The sequence below is a fragment of the Cnephaeus nilssonii genome, assembly GCF_951640355.1.
Source record: "Cnephaeus nilssonii genome assembly, chromosome: 9".
Classification (NCBI taxonomy): Eukaryota; Metazoa; Chordata; class Mammalia; order Chiroptera; family Vespertilionidae; genus Cnephaeus; species Cnephaeus nilssonii.
Window position 1 is genome coordinate 77302728 of NC_137080.1, and position 26133 is coordinate 77328860.

General features: G+C 42.9%; 1 protein-coding gene across 2 annotated transcripts; it reads left to right on the plus strand.

The window, feature by feature from the left end:
• The first annotated feature begins 6901 nt into the window (after nucleotides 1-6901).
• Nucleotides 6902-25923, plus strand: MCM3 (minichromosome maintenance complex component 3). 2 transcript variants are annotated; one of them, XM_079780767.1, is made up of 17 exons: nucleotides 6902-7052; nucleotides 8108-8220; nucleotides 8805-9013; nucleotides 9490-9620; nucleotides 11513-11751; nucleotides 12242-12350; nucleotides 13135-13288; nucleotides 13565-13696; nucleotides 14153-14361; nucleotides 16657-16831; nucleotides 17190-17316; nucleotides 18162-18312; nucleotides 21003-21143; nucleotides 22078-22181; nucleotides 22934-23022; nucleotides 23460-23529; nucleotides 25169-25923. In XM_079780767.1, the coding sequence occupies exons 1-17, from the start codon at nucleotides 6975-6977 to the stop codon at nucleotides 25365-25367; spliced, it is 2430 nt and encodes an 809-aa protein (XP_079636893.1). In that variant the 5' UTR covers nucleotides 6902-6974; the 3' UTR covers nucleotides 25368-25923. The 2 variants fall into 2 exon arrangements, with proteins under 2 accessions (XP_079636893.1, XP_079636894.1); XM_079780768.1 differs by lacking the exon at nucleotides 8108-8220 and having other exon boundaries at nucleotides 6985-7052.
• The last annotated feature ends 210 nt before the right edge of the window (nucleotides 25924-26133 follow it).

The window sequence follows — 26133 nt, forward strand, 5'->3', positions numbered from 1 at the left end:
CATGTATTTATTCTATATACAAATATGGAATTCTTATCCCCCTCTCTCCCTCATTCCTACTTCCACCCAAATAGCTTTTAGATCTGCCCATTTTTTTCTGAAATGTCTTACTCTCAACATTTTCTTTTTGTCTTTTCTTTGAACACTCCAGGCATCATTTCTTTTTTATCCAATTTAAGTAAGCCATTCTAAGTAACCCATCCTCTGGCCAGATTAATCTTCCTAAAGCACAATTGATATTGTCTCTCTTTTGCTCACAAGTCATCCATGGCTCCCTTTTGCCTCCTAAATCAAGCTCAGTCTTCTCACTCTGCTGTTTGGTCTCCTCTTCAGTCAGGCATGGTACACCCACTGCTTCCAGTCCTACCTGCACTCACCTCTTGTGCTGACCTATCATTCCAGCTACCTTCGTTTTTCTAGGACTTGGTCATTGTTGCCTTTACATTTTGCTTACAATGTCATGGCTGCCCCACCTCCCTGGAAAAATACTGTCCACCTTTTGATTCTCACATTAAATCCTTTTTTTAGCTTTACCTCACCACACCTGTGTAAATTTACATCTGCAATTTTTAATGCAGGTGGCACTTCGTACCATGCCTAGAACACACGTTGCTTTTTCTCATGATTATTTGTACTTGCACCTTATTTTCCATATTTGACTGTAAACTTTTGATCTTTTACCCCCTACACACTGAAATAAAATACAGACAGTATAATTTATAGTGTGAGTAAATACCAGCATCGCAAAGCCATGTTGGTTGCACAAAGACAGTCATTTTAAATATTTTGAAACTTCACAATGATGATGTGCAGTTTACTTGAAGGATAAGGTAAATAAAAACTGATTATAATAATATCTAATTTACTATGTTTTACCTAGCTCACACATAATTGATTAAATGAATGAATAAAAAAATGTTACAGGACACATACAGATGCTAGCCCATCTATAAGACAGCAGAAGGTATTCATCATGTCCAGAGAAAGGTCTCTTTATACCTTAAACAGTAGAATGAGTAAGAAAATCTACAATGCACTAAGGTAAGATACAACAGACTGTTTTTTAAAAATCAAGTAAAGGATTTTAAAATAGAAAATATCTGTTCACTTAATATTTAAGTATATTCATTGTGGGTTTTTTTAAAAAAATATATTTTATTGATTTTTTACAGAGAGGAAGGGAGAGGGATAGAGAGTTAGAAACATCAATGAGAGAGAAACATTGATCAGCTGCCTCCTGCACACCCCCTATATGCCTGCAACCAAGGTACATGCCCTTGACCAGAATCGAACCTGGGACCCTTCAGGCCGCAGGCTGACGCTCTATCCACTGAGCCAAACTGGTTAGGGCTCATTGTTTTTATTTTAAAATATTTTTTTATTGATTTTAGAGAGGAAGGGAGACAGAGAGAGAGAGATAGAAATATCAATGATGAGAGAGAATCATTGATCGGCTGCCTCCTACATGCTCCACACTGGAGTTTGAGCTGCTGCAACCTGGGCATATGCCCTGACCAGGAATCAAACTGTGCCTCCTGGTTCACAGGTCAACACTCAACCATTGAGTCACACCAATGGGCTATATTCATTTGTTTTTTAAATGCTATTGGATGTGGCCATATAGACCTGGGTTCAAATCCTGCCTATGTCCCTTACTGGTATAGGATTCTGTAATCTTTTAAACTCTAGTCTCCTCATCTGTAAGATGAGGATTAAAAATAACCACATTGCAAGGTATTATAAAGAGTAAATAAGATTATATCATAAAGTGCATAGCATACTATCTGGCATATAGTACATGTTCAATAAATGATTATTGTTATTTCAAGTCAAATCGTAGCTACTTCAAAAGATAGATTTTTATACTCTAAAGTCATGATAATATGGTAGCCACTAGCCACATATGCTGACTGAACACCTGAAATGTGGCTCATCTGAATTGAGATGGGGTAAGTATAAAAAAACACAGTAGATTTTTAAGACTTAGCACAAAAAAGTAAATATTTAATTAATACTTATAAAATATTGATTACATGTAAAAATGACATTTTGGACATATTAGGTAAAGTAAAATATATTATTAAATGAATTTAATGTGTTTCTTTTTACTTTTTAAAAATATATATTTTATTGATTTTTACAGAGAGGAAGGGAGAGACATAGAGAGTTAGAAACATCAATGAGAGAGAAACATTGATCAGCTGCCTCCTGCACACCCCCTCCTGGGGATGTGTCCGCAACTAAGGTACATGCCCTTGATCAGAATCGAACCTGGGATCCTTGAGTCCGCAGGCTGATGCTCTATCCACTGAGCCAAACCGGTCAGGGCTACTTTTAAAAATGTAGATACTAGAAAATTATATAAGTGACTTGTATTATTTCTATTGCCAGCACTGATCTAGAGTCTCTGGTCAAAGACAGAATTAGGTATACAGATGGTCAACTAATGCTTGATTGGTATGGCTAAATCTTTTCATTTCATGACATAGGCACAATATAAAGAATTAAGGGACTATACTTTTTAAAATGCATACTTACATCTAGACAGAATCAGAGAATGAAGTTATTAGAAAATCTCATATACTGCATTCATATTCACTCATTATGGTTTGGGAAATTTCCTCCTGCAAATCTGTGGCTCTCTGCACTGAAGCAGAGTTCTTCAATCAGAGCCTCAGTGAAACTGTGCAACTTAAAATGGGGATGACTTTTCAGTGACTAAGAAACTAGATTGCTGAAATTAACCTTGGCAAATGACAATGAATCACAAGTTCTTGGTAGGCCCAACTGTGTTGTCAAATTTCATGGACAAATCAGTGTCACCAATGCTCTCTGGCTTCTGGATTTTCCTACCTTTTGTAGCATAACTTACCCAAAAGCATCTAGGAAGCAAAAGACAGGGCAGAAGCTATGGGACTATCCCATCTTTATAAGACACACTGGCTAACTCCAGGGACCATTTCACTTTCCATTAAACATATATCAAATGCCTCTGATTACATTCAACACTGGCAGATTTGGAGCCAGACAACCTATGAATGTATTACTCCTTTAGCCAGATGGATTTGTAGCAAACAAGGTCTCTCAAAAAAGTGCCTGGATTGGTTCTATTATCAACTTTTGAAAAGGAGTGGGAAGGACTTGAATTTGATTGTCTGAATTGTTCAGTAATGCACCAGGGAGCTTCTCTCTTTTCTCCCCAATATCTCTCTCTCTTTTTTTAAAAAATATATTTCATTGATTTTTTACAGAGAGGAAGAGAGAGGGATAGAGAGTTAGAAACATCCATGAGAGAGAAACATCGATCAGCTGCCTCTTGCACACCCCCTACTGGGGGTGTGCCCGCAACCAAGGTACATGCCCTTGACCGGAATCGAACCCAGGACCCTTCAGTCCGCAGGCCGACGCTCCATCCACTGAGCCAAACCGGTTTCGGCCCCAATATCTCTTGACCCCTCTCCAATCACTCATACTACCACCACCACCACTACCATTTATTTAGTGCAATCTCCAAAGCCGAATAAACACTAGGCGGCTCCCTGAAGGGCAGAAGTTTGCAGGAAAAGAAACTGCAAAATGTATATAATACTTCCACTTTTCTGTGTCCTTCAACAAAAAGTACTTGAAGTTGATTGTCTGAATTGTTCAGGGACTTTTCTCAGTATTTTATATCTATTATTACCTCACTGAATACTCAAACCATCCTTTGAACTAATACTTCTATCCTCATTTTAAAGGTAAGAAAACTGAGTTACAGAATGATTAAGTAGCTTGTTCCCAGTCATACAGCTAGTAAGAGCAGCCAGAAAGAGAAAGGAAGTCTGCTTGTCTTGGTGCTCATGACCCCAGACTACAGCATCAGGAGAAGATTCTGACTAGTCCGCATCACAGAAGAGAACAGATCTGCATGGCCAGGGCAAGCCCAGACCTGCAGGTTATGCCTTAAAATGCTCTGGCACTAGAGATAGAGTTTTTGAAGTCTAAGCTTTTGTGGCCTTTGAGTATCAAAGGACTATAATGGATTATGGTGCTTTCCTGAGTGCTGAAAGCTAGTTATTAATCATAGGCTTTTTAGGATATTGTTTGAAAAGTTTTGTTGCATATAATACTGTTCATTGGGTTATATATATATTTAGTGAGCATAAATAATATTTATGAAATATTTTAAAATTATATAGTGCTTTTGGGTACTTTTTGTTGAAGGACACAGAAAAGTGGAAGTATTACATACATTTTGCAGTTTCTTTTCCTGCAAACTTCTGCCCTTCAGGGAGCCCCCTAGTGTTTATTCAGCTTTGGGGATTGCCTTAGGTCTGTCAAGGCCTAGGGAGAGAAAAGGGGGGAAAGCAGGAATGTGAACAAAAAAGAAAACCATAGATACACTACTTTATTGGATTACATGTGCTTCTTCATTGTGAATAAGAAGTGGAAAAGAGCCATTGGCTAAACTCAGCTGGACTTTGTATGAGATATGTACAAATGCCTCTAACTCTTAAAAAGTAACTATCTGATTGATTATTCTCCCCTCAGTTTGAAGGAGCAGGAGATAACAAAGAAAACATCCTTTCTGTACTCAAACATCTCATGCTCCTAAGAAAAGAAGAGAGAAGCACCAATTAAATATCCGCATGTCCTTCATGGATAAAGATGATGATATTAAGGACTTTGTAAATAGAATTGTCATTACAGTTTTCAAATTTGCCAAAGGCTCATGGAATGTTTGAATGGGATAGATTATTAGGAATATTCTAATTTTCTCATCTACCTAATAAAAGAGTAACATGCTAATTGACCGTACAAACGCGACACCCACCAGCCAATCAGGTGTGAATATGCAAATTAACCCAACAAAGATGGTGGGTTAATTTGCATATGCAGGTGCCGAGTGACCATGGCTGCAACGCAGGCGTTCTGCATCACCCCAGCTGCTCCAGGCCTCTGGACAGCATGCAAAGGGCGAAGGCGGAAAGGTGGCTCCGGGCAGAGAGAAGGCGCTGCTGGCAGCCAGGGGAAGGAAGGCCCATTCTTGCATGAATCTTCATGCATCGGGCCTCTAGTATTTTATATAAGGAAACTGAAGCTCAGAGAAGTGTGTTAGAGTCAAATATTTGGTTTTCATACTCCCACTCCACTTTTTATTGCAAGTTTACTTGAGTTTTCTTTGAATTAAGCTTCCTGGTTCTTTCACTGTTAATTTCAAGTTGTTTCCAGAACAGAGAATATTGTTAGTATTGCCTTCAATATATCCACAATATGACAATTATGATCAAGTGATAAAGACACTCTTAAGTTATAAGTAATTATCCCTTATGTTATAACTAGAAGCCCAATGCACAAAATTGGTGCAAGGGGCTCGGCCCTCGCAGCCGTGGTTTTGTCCGAAGGTCCTCCGGTCTAATTAGCATATTATGCTTTTATTATTATAGATTGCATGCAGAATCCTCATTCTAGAATTTTATTTTATTTTGCCTGTTAAAAGAAAGGCAAGCAATCATGAGAAGCTTGTCTTTTTTCTCTAAGGATCAATTTACCTGTCCACTAGGATGATACAAAACTATAAACTGTATAATAACTAAAAATACACATACAAATCGATGGCATTTTTTCCCCCGTTTGTTTGTTTAGGCAGATTATACTTAAAATACTTGTCAGGGCACCATCTGCCTTGGAGACCTTCAAACAAGCTAATAAGTAGCTTGGCCAAAATTTCAGATATAGAATGACCAGGTGTCTAGTATTGGGCAATCTGGTATTTTTGTTTCCTGTTCCATAAAATTAAAAACATGCTGGGGCAATGAGACTGTTCTTTATTGTGCACTGGTGGTTACATGGGTGTATGCATAATAAAATTTCATTGAATTGTACACTTAAGATTTATGCATTTTACTATATATAAACTATAACTCAAAATAAAACGGAATAATATAAAGAAACTGCAAAAGAATAAAAACAAAACTTGGAAATGCAATTGATCTCTTTTATTTAATTTCAGATTTGCTTTATCTTAATTACTGATTGGTACTTGAGAGTGACTTGGCAAATTTTTTTGTCTTTGTTTCTCCTTGTGTTTATCTTTCAGTAAACTGTTACTTTAAAAGATCCCGTGATGTTATAAGGCGAGAAAGCCTCAACTTACCCGTTTGCAAGATGGTGTAGTAATTACGTCCAAAATTTTAACACACGAGGCCATCTCTGGGGCTGCGGGATACATATCACAAGTTTTTCTTCATACTCCTCCACCGCTTACATTTTTGTGGGGTCCTTCAGACAACGGTATTCAGATAGCAATTGGGTCGCTGAATTATATGACTTTTCCCAAAGATGCTATGATTTTATTCTTAATCCCAGAGTCTCAAAATTCACTTTATTTCTTCTGGACGCTACTTAAGAAAGATATCCAGCACACCTGATTTGAATATATACTTAAAAACTATTTGCTTTTATGTTTCACCTTCTTGCGTTATAAAACTCTATTCGCTTATGTTTAGTGTTTGAATCCAACCGCCAGGCTCAGTTTGTTCCCCCTTAGGCGAGTGAGGGTACAGCCAATTGGAAAAAAAAAAAAAAAAGAAGCCCTGGAAACATCCGGGAACTGGGGGAAGACTACTATTCCCAGAATGCATCGCTTCCAGGTTTTCCGTCTTCGGCTGCCCAATGACCAGGACCTACAAGACTCCTTTCGGCCCCATTGGTCAGTTTTCCCGTCAGTGAGGGCGGCACAAGGAGGGGATAAACCCCGGATGATCCATTTCCCGCCACCGCGAGGCGCCGCTAGTAAACGCGAAGAAGAAGCAGCTCTCTATTGGATAGCATTTAGTCTGAGAAGAGGAATTAGCCAATCAGAATGTGCATACCCTCCCAGAGACCCCGCCCCTTCCTCATGGTAACTTTTGGTGGCGGGAAAAGTTCGGAAGTTTCGCGCCGGGGCGGGGTCAACCTAGAGCCTACGCGGGGCACCGGTAGAATTGACAAGCATGGCGGGGACCGTGGTACTGGACGATGTGGAGCTGCGGGAGGCGCAGAGAGATTACCTGGACTTCTTGGATGACGAGGTGAGAGAGGCTCGGGTCGCGCGGTTCTTGAGCTTGGAGCCCGGGGAGGCGGACGGGCCGAGGGAGGCCACGCCGAGCAGCGCCGGGGCCGGGAGGGAGAGGCCCGCCAGGCATGCAAATGCCGCGGCCGAGCCGGCGGGCGCAGGAGCCTTCCACTCATCCTTTCAGATGCTCTCGCGGCGGAGTCAGTCCTCAGTGGGTTCTCTACTGGTGAACCTTAGCGAGCGGTCCTGTAACTTTCTCCTAAGTCCAAGTGATGGCTGGGTCGCGCGAAATTTGACAGGCTTCCTTCAGGGACAAACAAAATGGCAAAGTCCACTTGGACCTTTTGGTAGTCACTCCCGGGTCTCTTGATTTGGGGAGGTTGGGTCGGGGGGAGCATTGCTACCGTAAGGTAGTGGATCCGCCACGTTTAGGTCCCCAGACTTAGAGAGTGACTTCCTGTTGGGAGGAAGACTTCCTAATTTGACAGTATTTTTCTTTTTTTCAATACTAAGTGAGATGCCGAGGAAAGGTGGTTGTTATACAGGTAAAGGGTTTCGTGTGCAACCCGAGATTGAAAGCCATAGAATGTTGGTAAAGCGTCTTGAAGGGTGGCTGATGCTGGACCTGTAAACCAACAGCTGAGGCTCCCAACTCCTTTAGGTCCGGATATGAGAACTCTTTTCTGTATTATACAGATGATCTGGAAATAAAATATTTTAATCCTGTGTGTAACTTTAAAATGAAAACTCACTTTAGTATGAGTTTTAAAAGCCCGTTTAATTTACATTTTGACAAGGTTTGTATTTATTGGACTTTAAAGGTTGAGAAATGACTGCATGCAGAAAGCTGTTGTTAATAGGAATCATAGCATGGACTGTGAGGAAGTAATAACCCCACACTGTCCCCTTTGGGTGAAGATGGAATCGGAGGCTAGTGAGTGAAGATATGGGAGAAATTGGGGTTCGGCTCTGCTGCAGAGATGGACATTTATCTTGCTGTGAGAGCTGCCTCTATTTAAAAACAGTTTTGAATTGTGGCTGTTGTTTTATATGGTGGTGGCTATTTTGCAGGAAGACCAGGGAATTTATCAGAGCAAAGTTCGGGAGCTGATCAGTGACAACCAATACCGGCTGATTGTTAACGTGAATGATCTGCGCAGAAAAAATGAGAAGAGGGCTAATCGGTGAGTGGCAAGGGTTTCCAAGGGGTATGCTGGCTCTGGGTGAGAATGGCTCCCTTCTCTCTTCCCCACCTTGGAACTGGCTTCCCAGGAGAGGACCTGGATGAAATATTTTTTTACCTTGAAGCCCTCTTTGCCTCACCTGCTCCTATGTTATTGTTTTTAAAATCCTCACTGGAGTTCATGCTTTTTTATTTTAGAGAGAGGGGGAGGAAGAGAGAAACATTGATCAGTTGCCTTCCCATACACACCCCGACTAGGGACCAAAACTGCAATTTAGGTATGTGCACTGACCTTGGAATCGAACCCACAACCTCTTGGTGTACGCTCCAGCCAACTGAGCCACACCGGCCAGGGCCCTGCTCCTATCTTTTTCTCTTCCAAAAGTAGGTGGTAGGCATTTTCCTCTCAAGTGCTCCCCTTTCCGTGTTCGAGTATCCTGAGTCTTGTAGGATGGGAGGAGAAAGTAGGAGCCAGATTACCGTCCTTGGCCTTCATCATTTAAGAATGTCCACTTCTGTTTTGAGGGTCAGCTTTTTTTGAGTTCTGCTCTCTGCCTAATTATTCTTTCTCTTTTCCACATGCAGCCTCCTGAACAATGCCTTTGAGGAGCTGGTTGCCTTCCAGCGGGCCTTGAAGGATTTTGTAGCCTCCATTGATGCTACCTACGCCAAGCAGTATGAGGAGTTCTACATAGGATTGGAGGGCAGCTTTGGCTCCAAGCACGTCTCTCCCCGGACTCTTACCTCTGTCTTCCTCAGCTGTGTAGTCTGTGTGGAGGGCATTGTCACTAAGTGTGAGTGTGTTAAAGTAAGGGTCTGAGGGAATGGAGGTGGGGTAGACTGACAGGGCCTAGGATAGCAGGAGAGGTGGAGTAGAGCTGGGTAGCTTGTGGTATCAGAAAGGTAGAGCATTTAAATTACCAGGTGAAAGTTGGAGGAGCTCCGAGTGATTAGGAGGACCTTGAGTGACCACCTGTGCTCACAGAATGCTGAATTCTGCTGAGAGTGGAGGAGTCTTGGCTCTTGGCAGTCTCCTCTAACCCTGAACTCCTACTATTTCTCATTTGGGATCGGTTGTACTTAAAGTTTTACATGGGTATGGTGATGTTCTGTATAGAAATATAAAGGTGAATACATGACACATATTACTGAAATAGCTTAAACTAGTTGGGGCAATAGTATTTGGAGTCATCATAGGCTTGCCTGGGTTAGGTCCCACCTTTATCACTGTCTAGTTGGATGACTTCATATGCATGTTTTCCATTCCTAGGCTCTCTAGTTCGTCCCAAAGTTGTCCGCAGTGTCCACTACTGTCCTGCTACAAAGAAGACCATAGAGCGACATTACTCTGATCTCACCACCCTGGTGGCCTTTCCTTCCAGCTCTGTCTACCCCACCAAGGTGAGGGGAATGAATTGATTGAGCTTCTTTGGAGGTTGTAATCAAATATGTCTTTTAATGCAAGTAATTGGGTAACATCTGAAGTCTTCTAAAAGAAAATAGAGTGAAAGTTAGGACTGAGGATTAATCTAAAGGAGAGATTGATTGTTAGCCAGAGCTTAATATGGAAAGTTCACAGTTTTTTTTATAAGAATAAATATTCACTGTAGAAAATTATGGAAGGGTTGAAAGAAGGATGTAATTTTATAGACTAATATGGAAAACACCTATGCTACAACATTACTATGAGCTCTTTGCGGGCATTTTACTATAGGTTTGAGAGAAGGTTGGCCTAAGCAATGGCTTTATTCTTAGTGTGCAGGTTGATCTGAATTGAGAATGATGTGAAGCCTTACTTAATGAGACAAAAGAAGATAATTACTATTGATTACTTGATGTCTGAACTCATTCTATCAAAGAAGAGCTGTCTCCATCATTAATTTTAATTGAGAGCTACTGTATCCAAAAAATTGTTAGGCACTGTGGAGGACACACGTATAAATAAGACCCAGTTCTTGTCTTCAATATTATTAACTGGTAGAGGAATCTTACCATTCGTCTTACTATATAAACAACTAAAACAACAATGAGTATCTTAGAATTATTACTGCAACTTACTTTAGAGTCATTTAGTCCACCTCCAGATGATATGTTGAAGTTTGGAGAGGTTAAGTGACTTCCTTATGTCTTAGTGATAATTCTAAGGAGGGGACCTATGTCTTTTTACTTTTAGGCCAGTTGCATTGTCTAAGTAATCCTGCTCTCTAGAATCCTTTCTAGAATTTCTTCTGCAGGAAGTACTCAAGGAGTACTCTTGTACCAATTACTGTGGCCAAGCTTCTTTGCTTGAGCTGTGAAATACATCAGACCAGGCCTCTAGAGGTGTGTCTACTGTAGTACTTAGAGCTTGGGTTTTGGAGTTATGTCTGCGTTGAGTCCTGGCTCAAGTACTTATGGTGTGATCTTAGGGAACTTATTTAACTGCTCCCAGCCTGAGTTTTAATAATCTATTATAAAATGTGAAAAATACCTGCTTTACTGAGTTGTGATGATTACATGAGATAATTCCATGAAATAATAGCACAGTGTTTTGCACATAGTAAGCATTCAGTAAGTGTGGTGGTGGTGTTTTTTTTTTGAAAACTCAAATGGCAAGTAAGTAAAACTTTAAAAATGTTTTTACTAAAGTTTAATACACATACAGCAGCATACAACTTGATGAATACCTATAAAATCAGCATCCAGAACAGGAAATCAAACCTTACCAGCAATCAAAAGTCCCTCTTGAGGGCCCACACTGCCCTGTTAGTCTATCCTCATGTCCAGCAGTATAAATTATTTTTGCCTATTTTTATATTTTATCTTAAAAAATACTCTTGTGTTGGCTTGTGTTTGTGAGATTTATCCATGTGTGTAGGTGTATTTCATTGTATAATTCACTTGTGTGAATATACCACATTTATTTAATTGCTCTGTTGCTGGCATTGGGATATTGTCTAACGTGGTCATCAGGAATAGTGCTGCTGTGAACTTTGTAGTACAAGGCTTTTGTTGGGTTTTACATAGGCGTGGACATATTGCTTCATGATGAAAGTATGTATTCAGCTTTAGTAGGGGAAGGATCTTAATTTAGATGTCATATAGCTGTGGTCCATTCAGACTAGAGATTGCCTCTTCCATCTAGATGGTTTGTTAAAGGTTGGAAAAGCTGGAGAAGATATTTGGCTTTTTTTGCTTCTGGATGTTAAAAATCTCATGAAGTCATCAAATTATACTTGTTTCCCACCACAAATAAGTGTGGTGTTTCTAAGACAGGGCTGAGATAACTGTGCTTTTCTGTGTGCCTTTTCCAGGATGAGGAGAACAATCCCCTTGAGACAGAATATGGCCTTTCTGTCTACAAGGACCACCAAACCATCACCATCCAGGAAATGCCGGAGAAGGCCCCAGCTGGCCAGCTTCCTCGCTCTGTGGATGTCATTCTGGATAATGACTTGGTGGATAAAGTGAAGCCTGGTGACAGGATCCAGGTGGTGGGGACCTACCGTTGCCTTCCCGGAAAGAAGGGAGGCTACACCTCTGGGACCTTCAGGTAAAGGGTCAGTCATGAAGTGTTTGGAATGCTGCTGGCAGCTTCCATATTTGGTAGTATTCTTTCTCCAGTTTGCCATGTTCCAGAGAGTGATAACAGACAGGTGGCGCACACTACCTGCCTGGGAGATGGGATACCTGTTTTCTATAATATAAAACTGGCAATTCTATCTCATGCTAAAAGTGGGAGTTACTGGTAATATGATTATAGCCTCATGGCTTACCTGGGGGTATCTCACATATTCCCACCTCACCTCGTTCCTATATACACTTCTACTTGAAACTTTGAGTTAGCAGGAGATGCATTCCTGAGTTGAGGCATTGCTAGATGTTTAGGTCATGGATAAAGAGAGAATCAATTATTTAATTCAGAACAGCTTGCTTTCTTTCTTTTTTTTTCAATTTGCTATTCTAGATTATTAACCTAAAAAGGCTCTGATGTTTGGAATTGAAAATAGCAGGCTTTCTCTTCATTCTCCTCTTTATCCTAGGACGGTTCTGATTGCCTGCAATGTGAAGCAAATGAGCAAGGACATTCAGCCTTCATTCTCTGCTGAGGATATAGCCAAGATCAAGAAGTTCAGCAAAACCCGCTCCAAGGTCTGGGTGTCCTTCGGGGCTTGGAGGGTGGGGATGGAATTGTACGGGTTGTGTTTGGGCATGGCCATCTTTGTACTGGACCAGGAGGAAGGTTAAGGTTTTTCCTCTGAAGTATTTGGTGCTAGTTTCTAGTTTTGACCCAGTGAGCAACAGGGTGTTTTTGCTGTTTGTTCTTTAATTTTTCTGTTGTGCTACCTGCTGGGCTGCTAAGTGAACCTAATATAAATAAAGAATAGGATTTAGAATATCAGTGTACCAATGAGTCTTTACTGAAGACATTAGTGATACATTGCTACTTAAATTTAAAATAGTGGTTTTATTTGTTTTAGTTCTCAAAAATATTTTTCTTTTTAAAGAAAATGTTAACATTTAGAATTGAACAAAATATAATGCATGTGTGACATAGGTTACTGCTGAAGCACAATACATATTTTTATTGAACCTAAAATGTTTTGAAACTGGAAACACTTTTTCTGGCTTAAAAATTATGATCATTTATGATTAGTATGAATGGAGAGTACAAAGATAAGCAGATTTCAGTTTTGATGAGGGATCACTTTTTTTCTTAAAGATTAAACCTCTAAGCAAGATATGGAATCTAGGCTTCCTCTGTAACTGCTTTGAAAATAATTTGATCAGTGAGATTTGTCTTAGCGAGGAAGATTTTACTATTAGAAACAGTATTTATATTTGTGTATATCTTCAAGCATTTTGAATAGGCTACACTGTAAAGTGGAGCTCAGTACAATCCCATGGAATCTCATTAGACTTTCACACCCTGTAGGATATCTTTGACCAGCTGGCCAAGTCGTTGGCCCCCAGTATCCATGGGCATGACTATGTCAAGAAGGCAATCCTCTGCCTGCTCTTGGGAGGGGTGGAGCGTGACCTGGAAAACGGCAGCCACATCCGTGGGGACATCAATATTCTTCTTATAGGTATGGTACTGGGGATTTGCTCTAGACTCCTGATCTTCCCTAGTGGAGTGTGGTTGAGGACTCTATAACCTATACCTGGCTATATTTCAGTCCCATAAAAGGCCTCCTGGTTTATATATCTAAAATATATGTTTCTGCAAATGATAAAGGGAAAGTGAAGGAAATAATGTTAATAACCTATTACTGTATATTTGTTATGTCAAGAGCTGTTCTAAAAACTCAGAACTTGGGGAAGTGGAGACTTAGAGAGTCACCACTGCCCCTATCCAATTACAGGAGACCCATCGGTTGCCAAGTCTCAGCTGCTGCGGTATGTGCTCTGCACTGCACCCCGGGCTATCCCTACCACTGGCCGGGGCTCCTCTGGAGTGGGTCTGACGGCTGCTGTCACCACAGACCAGGAAACGGGTAAGAGAGGGTGTAAGGGTCCTTGGCAAATGTCTAGCACTGAGACCAAGCGTGTAGAGAACTAAGTATCTGACAATAGTGGGTGAATTATTTATTTTAAGAGTTTTTGAGGAGAAAGCAAATTGGAAGGGAAATGAAAACGAAGATTGTACTGTTTCCTAAGTTAGAGTAAGGGGTTTGAAGACTAGTGAAAAGACAACAGATCTAGTTGGGAAATTACTTGAGGATGAGGATGAAGAGAGAAGAATCTATAAAGGAAGTTGGTTGGAGTCTTGCTGCTTAGGGGTCAAAGTGGGACAAGGAATTACCCACCAGGGATTCCTTAAGTCTCTAGGCGCTGACGTCACTATATTCTCATGTGTGACAGTGAGAGGGTCCCAGGAGGGGGTTGAAATCTCTTTCTCTGTCCCCTACAACCTGGATTATAGCATGTATATTTGTCTCCCTACTTCCCAGGGGAACGCCGTCTGGAAGCGGGGGCTATGGTCCTGGCTGACCGTGGTGTGGTTTGCATTGATGAATTTGACAAGATGTCTGATATGGACCGCACGGCCATCCACGAAGTGATGGAGCAGGGTCGAGTCACTATCGCTAAGGCTGGCATCCACGCTCGACTGAATGCCCGCTGCAGTGTTTTGGCAGCAGCCAACCCCGTCTATGGCAGGGTCAGTGAAATCAGGCACTTAACCATTGTCCTCACCGTCATTCAGTTTTGCTGAATAACTGGACTGAGAAGTTCAGTTTAGGTAACCCAGGGAAACAACAGGCCAAAGACCAAAGTAAGCTTACCATCTTCAGGCCCTCTTGTTGCTGTCCTTGGTTTAGGGCCATGGTTCCTCACCCACTCATACACACTAGAATCCCCTGGAAAGTTACTTACTTAAAGTAACTTTTCAGAAAGACAAAGACGAAAACAAAAATGACCTGCAGTCTCACTTCCCAGGTAACCTGTATTGACATTAAAATGAAAGTACTATGGCCCTAGCCGGCTTGGCTCAGTGGATAGAGCGTCAGCCTGCGGACTGAAGGGTCCCAGGTTCGATTCTGGCTAGGGGTACATGCCTGGGTTGCGGGCTTGATCCCCAGTGGGGGGGCGGGGGGGTGCAGGAGGCAGCCGATCAATGATTCTCTCTCATCATTGATGTTTCTATCTCTCCTCCCTTCCTCTCTGAAATCAATAAATAAATATATTTTTAAAAATAGTTTATAAAAAAATGAAAGTACTATGTACATGTGGTAGGAGGATTTATATACAGAACAGAGAGGTACAATATGGAAATTCTATTTCCCAAGAGATAGCCACTAACAGCTCCCGAGTGTTTTCAGGAAACAAAAATTAAGCATCTACCAACAATGCACTATCTCCATGTTAAAGATTAATCTATCGTTGGGTTTTAGATGTAATCTTATAATGTTTGGGGTTTGCTGAGTTTGCCTTTTTTTTTTTTTAATAGTCTAGCATTTCATTGTATGGATTTACAGTAAATTTTTTTAACTGGTCTCCATTTGATAGGCATTTGCTGCTATCTCTTTGTGAATGAAGCTGCAACAAAATCCCTTCATGTGCGTTTTGTTATACATTTGGGAGTATGCTTGTACGATAAATACCTAGCAATAGAATTACTAGATTGAGTTAAATGCATTTTTATTTTGGTAGAGATTGCCAAATTGCCCTCCTTAAAGATTGTGTCATAATAATACTATTAACTAATAGTCATAAATGCTTTATATTTATCTACTCCTTTCATCCTCACACTAACCCCTGTGAGGTGTAGGAAGTGTCCTCATTTTACAGATGAGAGAATGGAGGCATAAAAGTTTAAGTAACTTGCTCAAGAGTCACAAACTAGAAAATGGCAAAGCCGGGATTTGAACCAGAGCCTATGCTATGCTCTGGCAGTTTTTCTCACAGTGTGTGGGAATACCAGTTTTGGTGGTGTTTTTTAAACATACAGGTGCATGATTCCTAGCCTAGAGTTTCTGAATCCAAATCTCTGAGTTAGGGCTTTTGGTAACTATGGTTTAGAAAGGTTCTACACGTTGATTCTAATTAAGAGTGTGCATTGAAACCATAGGTTTTTAGATGAATGCTAATGTGTATTTACATTATTCTGAAGAATTGAATTATAGGGGAAAATGGCAAGTCCTGAAATGTGAACATGGTCATCAGAATGATTATTAATCTTACCCCCAAGATTGTTAGGCCCTCTGAAGTGTATGTGGGAGGGTTGGCATCAGCCTAGTGGGTCCTGAAATGAAAGATAAGAAAGAATACAGGGATTCTTGACTCCCAGGGGAAAACTCCTATGATTCTTTTTTTTTTTTTAAATTGATTTCAGAGAAGAAGGGAGAGGGAGAAAGAGCTAGAAACATCAATGATGAGAGAGAATCACTGATTGGCTGCCTCCTGCACGCCCCACACTGGGGATGGAGCCCACAACCCACGCATGTGCCCTGACCGGGAATCGAACCGTGACCTGGTTCATAGGTTGACACTCAACCACTGAGCCATGCTGACCGGGCTCCTATGATTTTTAAAACATAATTTAGATTATTGATAATTTTCATTTTACTCATTACTTTCTGAGTAAGGGACTCCAAAGTTTCTAAGTGCCTCTGGTTTAACCAGCTTGTCTTCAGGTTGGTCCTGCCTTGGGAATGAGAGGAACAGAATAAAGCTGGGGGAGGAGGAGGCTGGTTTTGAGACCCACACGCAGCCTGATGGAGGCACCTAAGCTAGGAGGTGGGGCCTGGAGTCACTCAGGTCATTAGCTTCAGTTAGAGAAGGGTTGTGGGTAGAGATGAATTAGTATTTTAATGGTGTTAAAATTTTCTACTTCACTGCTTCTGGCTTTTTTCTCTAAGGCCTAGGCTTTCATTCTCACTCCCAGAATCAATCCAGCCTCCTTGTCCTTTCTATTGATTGTTGCCTTCACTTTCCTTTTCTCTTGTGTTCCCAGTATGATCAGTACAAGACGCCTATGGAGAACATTGGGCTGCAGGACTCACTGCTATCCCGATTTGACTTACTCTTCATCATGCTGGACCAGATGGACCCTGAGCAGGATCGGGAGATCTCTGACCATGTCCTTAGGATGCACCGTTACAGGACACCAGGGGAGCAGGATGGAGATGGTGAGACCATGAGAAGAGTAAGGGAGGGAAGGGAACCTAAACTGATCCCATTATCTGAGGCGCAATCCAGGTGGTGGGGTGTGTCTGGGTTGATGTCGAAGATGCCATTCCTGGCCTGGCCACCTTCCCTTGTTGCTCACTGGAGGTTATCCTAAGGTGTGTCCTTTGTCCATTTCTGGGCTTGGGAACACCTTTGAGCATCTTCTGTGGGCCAGGTGGTTCCACCTTCCTTACTTTTGGCCTCCGCATGTCTGTTTCCTTGGGGGTCATTGCTTTGTGAGTCTTTCTCTTCCTCCCTATGCAGTTCCCTTGGTTAAGCTCTTTCTTACTCTCCTTTCTATCAACTTGGGTTTTCTAGCTATGCCTTTGGGTAGTGCCGTGGAAATGTTGGCCACAGATGATCCCAACTTTAGCCAAGACGACCAGCAGGACACCCAGATTTATGAGAAGCATGACAACCTTCTGCACGGGCAGAGGAAGAAAAAGTGAGCATTTCTCATACCTGTCCCTTGAGGGAACCTGAGATTTGTGTCATATTAGAACATGTGAATATCTAATATTATATCATATTAGGGCGTGGGTGTATATTTATGCTGTCCAGGCTAAGATTATGCTGGAATCATAACCATGTGGACCTGTTTTCTTCTGGATCTACAGAGACTCCCCTTTTCCAGGCCAGTTGCCTTATAAATGTTTGTGGGTGATTGAGCTTAGGTTCTGATCTTTTCCTAAAATAGAAGATTGATGACATGCCTAACTGATGGTGTGATGTCATCCTCATGTGAAGGATTGCGCGTCATGTAGCTATTTATGTTGAGTTCATGGTGAAGGGTCAGGAGATGGCACGCACTGGAGGCTTTGCAAGTCGATTTGGATAAAGGAAACTTGCGACCAGATGCTCAAAGCATGAAATGTGAGCTCTTATACCTCTATTTTTGGCCACGGTGCAGTAGGAAACATATCATCTTCAAACCTATTGGTTTAAGAACATGATTTCGAGCCAGAAAACTGAATTTGAGTCTATTTAAGCTTCTCTGCGCCATACTTTTCCCATGTATGAAATAGGGCAAATAATACCTAAACTTCTTAACTTACAATACCTAATTATTAATAATATTTATTAATATTAATTATTAATAATAATATTAATAATATTTTATTTAATATGTGAAAGGGCCTTGACATGCTCCATATGAGATTTATGATAAATGGGTTCTAGGCTGTCTCTACTTTGCCACTTGATCTTGACTTCTCTGAGGAGAGGCAGAGCCACCATCTCAGGCAGGTGCTGAGTGTGGCAGGGCGGGGAGTTCACTGTGTGTGGGTCTAGGGAGAAGATGGTGAATGCGGCTTTCATGAAGAAGTACATCCATGTGGCCAAAATCATCAAGCCCATCCTAACGCAGGAGTCGGCCACCTACATCGCAGAAGAGTATTCACGCCTGCGCAGCCAGGACAGCATGAGCTCTGACACCGCCAGGGTGAGTCCCCAAGGGCAAGAGGGCCCTGGGAGTCCCTTAAGCATATGGCTGGGAAGAGTCCTTACTATCCGGGGCTCTGAAGCCATTTTAACATAGTGATTCTTTACCTTTTTCTCCTGGTCTTGACACAGTTTTAATCACATCCTTTTACAAAGGAAAATGAAATGAGAGCCCCTGAGATAATATGTACCCGATCAGTTCAGATGATGTTGGCCTCCAGAAGCTGTGGTCTATTTAGCAACCATGAGCCACTTCTGGGAACTGAAAGAGTCTATTCTTATAGGCAGTGTTAAAATAAGAGCTCAGATCTGGGCTGGGGAGGCAGAAAGGCAGGTAGAAAGATCATGCATACATATTTATAAATATACTAGAGGCCCAGTGCATGAATTCATGCATGGGTGGGGTCCAGCCAGCCCGGCCCCAGTTGGGGCGGATCGGGGCCGGGCCTGTCGGGAGGAGGAGACAGTGGAGGTTGGCTGGGGGGCCCAGTTAGGGCTGGCCCGCTGGGAGGAGGGGCCGCGGGCAATTAGCTGGCAGGCCCTGCCCCTGATTGGGGTGGGAGGGTCGATTGGAGGCTGGGCCGGCCATGGGGAGGGGCTGTGGGTGTGGGCCGGCGTGACCTCCTATTGGGGTAGGGGAGGCGATTAGGGGTAGGGCCACCTGGGGGGAGGGCTGTGGGCCGATCGGGATGGTGGGGGCCCATCAGGGGCGAGGTCGGCCGGGGGTCGGGGCTGTGGGCCAATCGGGGTGGGAGAGTCTGATCAGGGGCGAGGCTGGCTGTGGGGAGGGGCTGCGGGAGGTTGGCCGGCCAGCCCCACCTGGTTCACTGGCTGTAGTGGGTGTCAGAGCGACCAGCCGTTCTGGTCGTTATGGTGTTCTGGTCACTGGCTTTTTATATATATAGATACCACAGTGTGGTACTTGAAGATGAATGCATGTGAGATTGTTGGAAACAGATGAAGAAGCATTAACTTTTTCCTTAGACATTCCAGAAGGTTATGAATATCAGGAAAGGATTCCCAGCGTGTGATATTTGAGCTATACTTTGACAGATGACTTGCAGTTGGACAACTGTGATGGTTTTCCAAAGCTATTTCTAGAAACGTTACATACCAGCCCATGAGTTTATCTGAATCTTTTGGGGCCCTTTAGTTCATACAGGATTTCACAAAGAAACTCTAGTCCAAAACCCTCATTCTGCAATCTTGGATTCGATGTGATCCCAGATCATCTACTTCAGCCTCACCCAGGACAGGAATTCCATTTTCTAGAATTCCTTCTGGAACTTCATTGACACCCCCCAGGGAGAATATGCCTAGTATACCACTGCATTGAAATGTTAGGATAGTCTTCTACTTATCAAGCTTAAACCTACTTCCCTGTGATGCCTACCCATGGGTCTCAATGTTGTTTTCTGGAGATTTTGAATGACTCGTCTTCTTCAATTAAACAACCCCCTTTCTTTTTAAGTTTCTCACATATGAATACACTCCAGTGTGTCAAAGGCCTCTCACTGCACATAATATACCAACCAGAGCTATAATGGCGCACATAAACTCCAAACTCTGGTAGCTTTCTAAATCATTAAAAGTTTTGGTTAACTTACATAAATATGAATATACTAGAGGCCCGATGCATGAAATTCATGCAAGAGTAGGCCTTTGCAGCCACGGTGGCCTTGATCCTGTGTCTGCAGCCCCGGCTTTGTCCAGAAGGACATCCTGTCTAGCATATTATGCTTTTATTATTATAGATTTGTTTTTGAATGTCAGATTGGATTTAAATGATAATTTTGAAGACTTGAAAGTAGAAGTGACCACATACTTCACTGGTGCATCATACAGCGGGTGGTGTGGTAGTACAGCCCTTCGTTCTGGCCTGATGTTTCCAGCTAATTTTTGGATCTTTCACCTCTCTGCTCACAGTTTCATTATTCATAAAATAATGAGAAGGTTGGATAAAGTCAGGGATGGTTAATGAGGAGGGCACATCAGAATCACCTGGAACTTAAAAAAAGTACAGGTGTCTAGTCCTGAGTTCTAAGAAACACAGACATTCTGATTCCTTAAGCCAGGGGCCCTGTTCAGACAATAACAGTTAAAAAAGGTGAAGGCACCCCAGTTTCACATGCACCCTCTCCTGTGAGAACCGTTTGATAAGAACTTGTCAGAGTTCTGCTCCTCTGGACTTAGTGACTTCACCCAACTTTTAAAAATGTGTTCTCTTTCATGCCCCTCATTAGCGTGGCCTTGGACAAGTTACTTGAGTCCCATTTTTCTTATCTATAAAATTTTTCCTAGTAATGAAGAGCATTAATGACACAAGGAATGTAAAAGCACAGTTCTCGGTGCGTTGTAGGCCTGCAGTAAGGGACTCTTTCTCCCTTCACTTTGGTACTCCTCCTAGGCCTTTTTTAAACCTTTCCAGCTGCAAGATGCCTAATTTTCTTCTTTCCTGTTCACCCACTCCTCCCTCCCTCAGCACTCTCTCACACATATTTCCTTGATAATTTTCATGTTTCTGAATTTCACATGGTAGTTGTAGAAAATACAGAGCTCTGAATCCTTTGCTTGGACCTCCTGGAGCTTTTTTGGTGGTGTCATTATTTCCTTATCGGTGTGGTGGGAATGATGGGTATGCTTAAAAAATATGTGTAATTCTGGATAAGGAATTCTCGTTTTCTCCCCCAGACCTCCCCAGTTACAGCCCGGACCCTGGAAACCCTGATTCGGTTGGCCACGGCCCATGCCAAGGCCCGCATGAGCAAGACTGTGGACCTGCAGGATGCAGAGGAAGCTGTGGAGTTGGTCCAGTACGCTTACTTCAAAAAGGTGAGGTTTCGGGTGCTTGCTGAGAGATCCTTCTGAAGAAACCATTGGCGCTTGGGCTTCACAGCCTCCCCGGCCGTCAGCTGTGTTTGTGTCATCAGCAGAAAGTAGCATCTATCTGCCAGTGCTCAGTTGGCCTCTGTCCTTTCTCTGGGATCTGCAGCACCAGTGGTTCCCAATCTAGCTGCATGTGAGAAGCAGCTAGAGAGTTTTAAAATACCGATGCTAGAGCCAGAGGGATTCTGGTTTCATTGATGTGTTATACCTTCTCTACTTCCTTTGCCCCTTAAAAAGGTAGATGTTTCCAAAGGATTGACCTTGATAATCTTCCTCTTCTATACTTTTCCCCTTGGCACCTCTGCAGGTGTCCCATTGGCACCTCAAAAACTAATGTCAGAAGTTGAACTCTCAGACTTGCTTCTTGTATTTCTGCTTGTGACATTTCATCTCTGTCATTTTAGACACCAAGACTTGAAACCTCGACTCCCTTTTTCTCATTTCCTCTGCCCCTCAATCGAACTGTAGCTCTTTTGGGTTTAGTCGTGGGTCTAATAAACTTTTCTTGGCTATTTCTCTTTCGAGGGTGGGCATAGTCTTAAATTTAAATTGAACACCTGATTTATAAAGAAGTGAATTGTTTTCCACTTAACCATTATGGGCTGGACTTTTTTCTCATTCATTTCTTTATTCAGTAAACACTCATTAAGTACCTATTATGTGAAAGGAATTAAACACACCACTCATCATTTCTAAGGATGAGTAGCAGCCTGTCCCCTGGTCCTGGGACTTGGGGACAAGAGAGGTTAGATGCGTCCTTAGACCCATGGGCATCATTTCTGCTGATGGTGCAGAAAGGACTCTTATTCAGAGTTCTTTATTCAGTTCCCTGGCATCAGTGACCCCTCCCACCACCCATCCATACTTGGCTTGGTCCTAGGTTCTGGAGAAGGAGAAGAAACGTAAGAGGCAAAATGAGGATGAATCAGAGGCAGAAGATGAAGAGGAGAAAAGCCAGGAGGACCAAGAACAGAAGAGGAAGAGGTAAGGTTGGGCAAAGAGAAATGGAGAAAAAGACTTCACTTAGGGCTGGGGGAGGCTGAAGGGTGAATCAAGTCAGTAGACATCAGGTTCTTCAGGGGAAGGGTGCCTGGACCTGCACGCCTTGAGGGTGAAGGTAACCGGGGCAAAGGAGAGAATGAGCGTGCCCTCGCTGTCTTTAGTGTGATGCTTTGTCTTCTTGCCTGCTAAAGAAATGCTGAATAGCAGGAGCAGTAACTCACTCGAAGGTTTTTGAATGTATGTTTCAGAATTTTTCCCTCAAGGTTATTTATTCCTCTTGGGCCTATGGTTGAATTTTTGAGGATGGGTGATAGGGAAAAAGCATTAGGAAGCAGAAAAAGTAACAGTTTGTACAGGCCTGGGCTTTTTAAGTCCTCACTTGATCATATGTGTATTTTTTCCACCCATTGATTCTAAAGAGAGAGAGAGAAGTTGAGGGAGAGAGGGAGAGGAAGAGAGAGAGAGAAAGAGAAACATTGATGTGAGAGAGAAACCAACCAGTTGCCTCCTGTACTCGTCCTGACTAGGATTGAACCTGCAACTTGGGCATGTGCCCTGATTGGGAATCGATCCTGTGATCATTGGGTGCGTGTGGGTGACACTAACCACTGAGCACACTGGCCAGGGCCCTGGTGTTTGACTTTGATTGTAGAAGGTTCTGGTTCCTTTTCTTCATGGTCAGAGATACAGGCAGGGCTCCCTAAAGCTTTTCTTAACTGCTATGGGTCTTTTAGGAGGAAGACTCGTCATCACTCAGATGCTGGGGAAGGGGACTCATATGACCCCTATGACTTCAGTGACACAGAGAAGGAAATGCCTCAAGGTAAGAGAGTGTCCCCTATTGATAGTATTTTTAGTTGCTCTGTGCACTGCATTTTGTGGGGACTCCCATTTGGTTCTGCTTGGGACCCTGTGTCCAACAGGTTTGTCCCAAGAGAGCCTCAGGAACTCAGTGAAACTGGAAAATAAGCTCTGGTCAGTTGTTTGCTTTCCTCTTTGATGAACTGTGCTCTTTGCCAACCTGGTGTAAACATCCCAGATCATGTGTATTGAGCGTCTCCTGCCTGACACATGCTTATATTGTTCATTCATTGGAGAGTTCCCTTTATCCTAATTGTCCTGCCTGGCCCCAGAATAGCCCTAGGAAATGGTGTTTAGCAGGCTCAGTGAGGGTAAAGAGCAGAGATCAGTTCTCTGGTGTGTGTGCAAATGGCTTCCCTTGTTGTCCTCTCACCCTCTGCCACCATTTATCCTCTATAGTGCAAACTCCGAAGTCAGTGGACTCACAGGAGACCAAGGAATCCCAGGAGGTGGAGTTGAGTGAATCCAGGTGAGTAGGGAAGTGATTCTGTGTGTCCCGCTGAGGCAAGGACTTCTTCTGGGGAAGAGGGTATGAAATAAGCTGCTTGTCAACGGAGCTTAAAACCAGAGGCCCAGGTTACTGGGCACCTAAAAAACTCCATGGTTAAGTTTTACTTTTTTCTTTTAGTACCTTAAACACACACACACACACAACACAATATGTTTACTGAAGAAGTTTGAAAACTTTAAAAAGTATTTAGGAAAAAACATTAAAATCAATTGTAATTCTGCTCATGAGAGAAAACAATTGTACTATATCTGAAAGCACTTTTGAATCAGCTCATACAGATCTCTTTTTAATGACTGCAGGGTTTCCATAGTATGGATGTGTAAAATGTTGACATTTAGGTTCCATAAATCTGCTGTTTACAGTAAAACATCCTCATTTATCTGTGCACTTGTGCAAGTGTAGCTAGCTGTAAAGTTAATTTCTAGAAATGGACTTCCTGGGTCAAAGGATATGTATGTACTTTAAAATTTTAGTGCATGTTGCTAAATTGCCTCCCAAAGATGCCATCCCAGTTTACATTTCTACCAACAGTGTATGGGAACGCCAATTTCCCACACCCTCAAAGGCCTCTTATTTTAAAACTAGAGGCCCGGTGCACGAAATTTGTGCACTGGGGGTGGGGGGGGTCCCTCAGCCCTACCTGTGCCCTCTTGCAGTCTGGGACCCCTTGCTCCTTACTGCCCGCCTGCACGCTGCTCCTTATTGTTCAGTTCGCTGCTCCTTAGCGCTGCCCTGGAGGTGGGAGAAGCTCCTGCCACCACCTCTATGCTCACCAACCATGAGCCCGGATTCTGGCTGAGCGGCACTCCCCCTGTGGGAGCGCACTGACCACCAGGGGGCAGCTCCTGCGTTGAGCTTCTGCCCCTTGATGGTCAGTGCGCATCATAGCAACTGGTCTTTCTGCCATTTGGTTGATTTGCATATTATGCTTTTATTATATAGGACTAGAGGCCCGTTGCACGAAGAGATTCGTGCAATAGGCCTTCCTTCCCTTGGCTTCCAGCACCGGTTTTCCTCCGGCACCTGAGACCCAGGCTTTTGCTCTGGCCGGAGTCTGCTGCCTTTGCTGCAGATTCCGGCCAGAGTCTGCCTTCTTTGTCTTTGCTGCAGGCTATGGAGTCTACAGTCTTCGTATTTGCTGCAGCTGGAGTGCTGCTCCTGTAGATCCCTTCACCCTGCCCCCTCCCTCTCATAGCAGGCGCCCTGCCCGACCTGGCCACTCCGCACCTGGCGCAGCTGGGCGCCTGCCATATTTGTCCTTCTAATTTGCATATTCCCTCCTGATTGGCTGGTGGGCGTAGCAGAGTGATGGTCAATTTGCATGTTTCTCTTTTATTAGTGTAGATGCTATTGTTTCTCAGTGTGCTCAAATTGAAGGTTTCAGGAAGCTCTATAATATAACAGTTTAGTTTTAAAGGGAGAAACTTGTGTGTGGAGCGGTCATCAAAGGTGCGTGTTTGTGCGTGCATGTTTGTGTGTGTGTGGCAGGGGCACAGCTATACTGTACTAACCCTTAGGCTTTCCCAACACAGATCTTGCATGAAAGCATTTGGGTTTGTTTAATCCTCCTTCACCCATTTTTTTATGTTTGGGGCAGGTTGAAAGCATTCAAGATGGCCCTCTTGGAGGTGTTCCGGGAAGCTCACGCCCAGTCAGTGGGCATGAATCGCCTCACAGAATCTATCAACCAGGACAAAGAAGAGCCCTTTTCTCCAGAGGAGATCCAGGCAGCGCTGACCAAGATGCAGGACGACAACCAGGTCATGGTGTCTGAAGGCATCATTTTCCTCATCTGAGGAGGCCTGTGTCTGAACTTTGGGGCTCTGCCAAGAAAACTCTCATCCCACCCCACCCTCACCCCTATCTTAGGCTTTGCCTTTATTCCCTGAATAACAGTGTTTAATTAAACCGAAGTTGAGGGTCACGTGCTGAAGCTGAATCAGGACTTGGTGGAAGCTTTGGAATGAAAGCTGCTGTGTGGTAAAGCAAGAGTCAAGTGGGAAAGGACCAAGACGATTGGCTCTCATTGTCAAAGACAGGATCACATTCCCCACTTCCATCCCAAAGCAAAGCCACTTATTGTTTGCTATGAATAGCATATGACTTCTGAGTACTTTGGGGCACAGCGGGTTTTTGTTTATCCTCTCTGTTGGTTGGCTTTTATTTCCTCTGAGCACTTTGGTCTAGAGTGGGCTTTGTTTTATACTGGTGGGGAGATGCTCTGAAGCAAGGCATGAAGGCCAAGGAAGCTTTGTTTGAAGAAGCACCAGTTTAAACTAATATGAACCTCTGACCTAAATATCCAAGACTTTGAATAAACTTACCCATTTTGTACTGTGTACATGGCCTTAACACTGTGTGCTGTTGCACATTTAATTTTGTTTTCCTTAAGCGCTCTGCCCTACAAGATTTGCTGCTCCCACATTTGCACCAAGCCACCACAAGGTGGCAGCAGGCTGCTGTGCACTCGTTGAGGATTAAGTCTTTAGGTAGTTTTCTTCAGCGACACCAAAATTTATCAGTTAAGATTGTGCAAACCAAACCCTGCTGATTTGAAAAAGA

Excerpts from the sequence above, each read along its gene's own strand:
- MCM3 (XM_079780767.1), top strand. The coding sequence starts at position 6,975 with ATGGCGGGGACCGTGGTACTGGACGATGTGGAGCTGCGGGAGGCGCAG. Across the intron at positions 14,362-16,656 it reads CCAACCCCGTCTATGGCAGG|TATGATCAGTACAAGACGCC; the intron begins GTCAGTGAAATC and ends TTGTGTTCCCAG. Across the intron at positions 22,182-22,933 it reads CAAGAACAGAAGAGGAAGAG|GAGGAAGACTCGTCATCACT; the intron begins GTAAGGTTGGGC and ends TGGGTCTTTTAG.